Here is a 1,702-nt window from a genome sequence, read left to right as displayed (position 1 = left end):
AAAGAATGCTTGGTTTTAAGCCCTTGCTCTGCCATTTGCTATTATTGTGGGTGTTGGTGGGTCCCTTTCCTTTTCTTGGCTTCAAGTCCTAATGGAGAACTAAAGGATTTATGCAAAAGAGTGTCAGTCCCTTGCAGCTTTTATTTCTTTAACTGTGGCAGAATGGTTCTATCTTCTGATCCTTGCAGATGGTAACACAGCAGCTGAAATATGAGGTCAGAAATTCATGCCTACTGTATTGGGAAAGAGCCAGAAAGTGAGCAAAGTTCTATGACTGACTATGCAGAGGCTCTTCAAACCTAAGTTGGAAGAATCTCCCCCTGTTACACTTCCCTGGATAGAAGTTAAGAATGCTAAACCAATTTGACCTCCTCTATGATTTGTTATTCTTAGAATTGGTCTAGACATCACCACCCTATTAAGACCTCTTCCTAGTCTCAAATACTGAGGATTATTTATTCTTGAAAAACTTCTTTTCGGGGGGTCTAAGTCCAATTTATACACCTGGATCACTCAGATACCTTCATAGCACTTCCCTGTCCTTTTTGAAACACCTTGACAACCCTTTCTCGAATTTCTCTGGTCTTAACTCCGTAAACCATAGGGTTAAGAGCAGGTGGAAAGAGCAGGTAAACATTGGCCAAGAGAATGTGAATATGGGGAGGAATGTGTCGTCCAAAACGATGGGTGAAAAAGGAGAAAAGGGCTGGTGTATAAGAGATTAGGATGACACAGACGTGGGAACCACAGGTCCCTAGGGCCTTGGACCGAGCTTCACGGGACGAGAGGCGAAGGACGGCTCGTGCAATGAGGACATAGGAGAGACCGATGCAGAACAAGTCAACGCCGATGACCAACAATGCCGCTGTCAGCCCGTACACCCGGTTAGGCCTGGTGTCTCCACAGGCTAGCTTCACTACCGCCATGTGCTCAGAGTACGTGTGTGGAATCACGTGGCTTCGGCAGAAGTTTAAACGCCCAATGAGGAAGGGACATGGGAGCATGAGCACGGAGCCCCGCACCATAGCTGCCACTCCAATGCGGGCAATGATGGTGTCTGTGAGGATAGTGGCATAGCGGAGCGGGTGGCAAATGGCCACGTAGCGATCGAAGGCCATGGCCAGCAGCACGGTGGACTCCATCATGCAGAAGGCATGAATGAAGAACATCTGTGCCAGGCAAGCAAAGGCAGAGATGCGTCCAGCTCCACACCACAGGATGGCCAGTAGCTTGGGAACTGTGGAGAAGGAGGCAGCCAAGTCAATGGTGGACAGCATGCACAGGAACAGGTACACAGGCTTGTGCAGGGCGGGTTCCATGACAACGGCAACCAGGATGCTTAGGTTGCCCACAATTGTGGCTGTGCCCAGGCAACACACAGGGAGAGAGAGCCACAGGTGGAAGTGTTCCAGACCTGGGATGCCCAGGAGGAAGAACACAGAAGGGTCCAGGTTAGTGTGATTAGGGGACTCCATGACCTGCCAAAGAGTTCTGGACATCTCCTCTGATCAGAAATCCCTGGAGTATCACATTACCTAAAGAGACAAACAAAACAGAGATTTGAATGGGACTGGAGTATTGTTGCTAGCTACATAATGTTAGACAAATTTTAGCATCTATAAAGCAGCATAATAATAGTACTATCCCCTAAGAGAATTGTGCAGGCTAATATTTGTAAAGAGCTTTGAATAGTGCCTGCTGC

General features: G+C 47.9%; 1 protein-coding gene across 1 annotated transcript; it reads right to left on the bottom strand.

Annotated features, from left to right (window-relative positions):
* Positions 1 to 509: 509 nt before the first annotated feature.
* On the bottom strand, positions 510 to 1,499 carry LOC118933065 (olfactory receptor 52P1). Its single transcript, XM_036927028.2, has one exon. The coding sequence runs from the start codon at positions 1,497 to 1,499 to the stop codon at positions 510 to 512; it is 990 nt and encodes a 329-aa protein (XP_036782923.2).
* Positions 1,500 to 1,702: the final 203 nt, after the last annotated feature.

Source organism: Manis pentadactyla, chromosome 9 (genome assembly GCF_030020395.1).
Source record: "Manis pentadactyla isolate mManPen7 chromosome 9, mManPen7.hap1, whole genome shotgun sequence".
Classification (NCBI taxonomy): domain Eukaryota; kingdom Metazoa; phylum Chordata; class Mammalia; order Pholidota; family Manidae; genus Manis; species Manis pentadactyla.
This window is presented reverse-complemented; position numbering and strand designations above follow the sequence as displayed.

What these genes read in the sequence shown, in the direction of transcription:
- LOC118933065 (XM_036927028.2), bottom strand. Translation starts at nt 1,499, where the DNA reads ATGTCCAGAACTCTTTGGCAGGTCATGGAGTCCCCTAATCACACTAAC.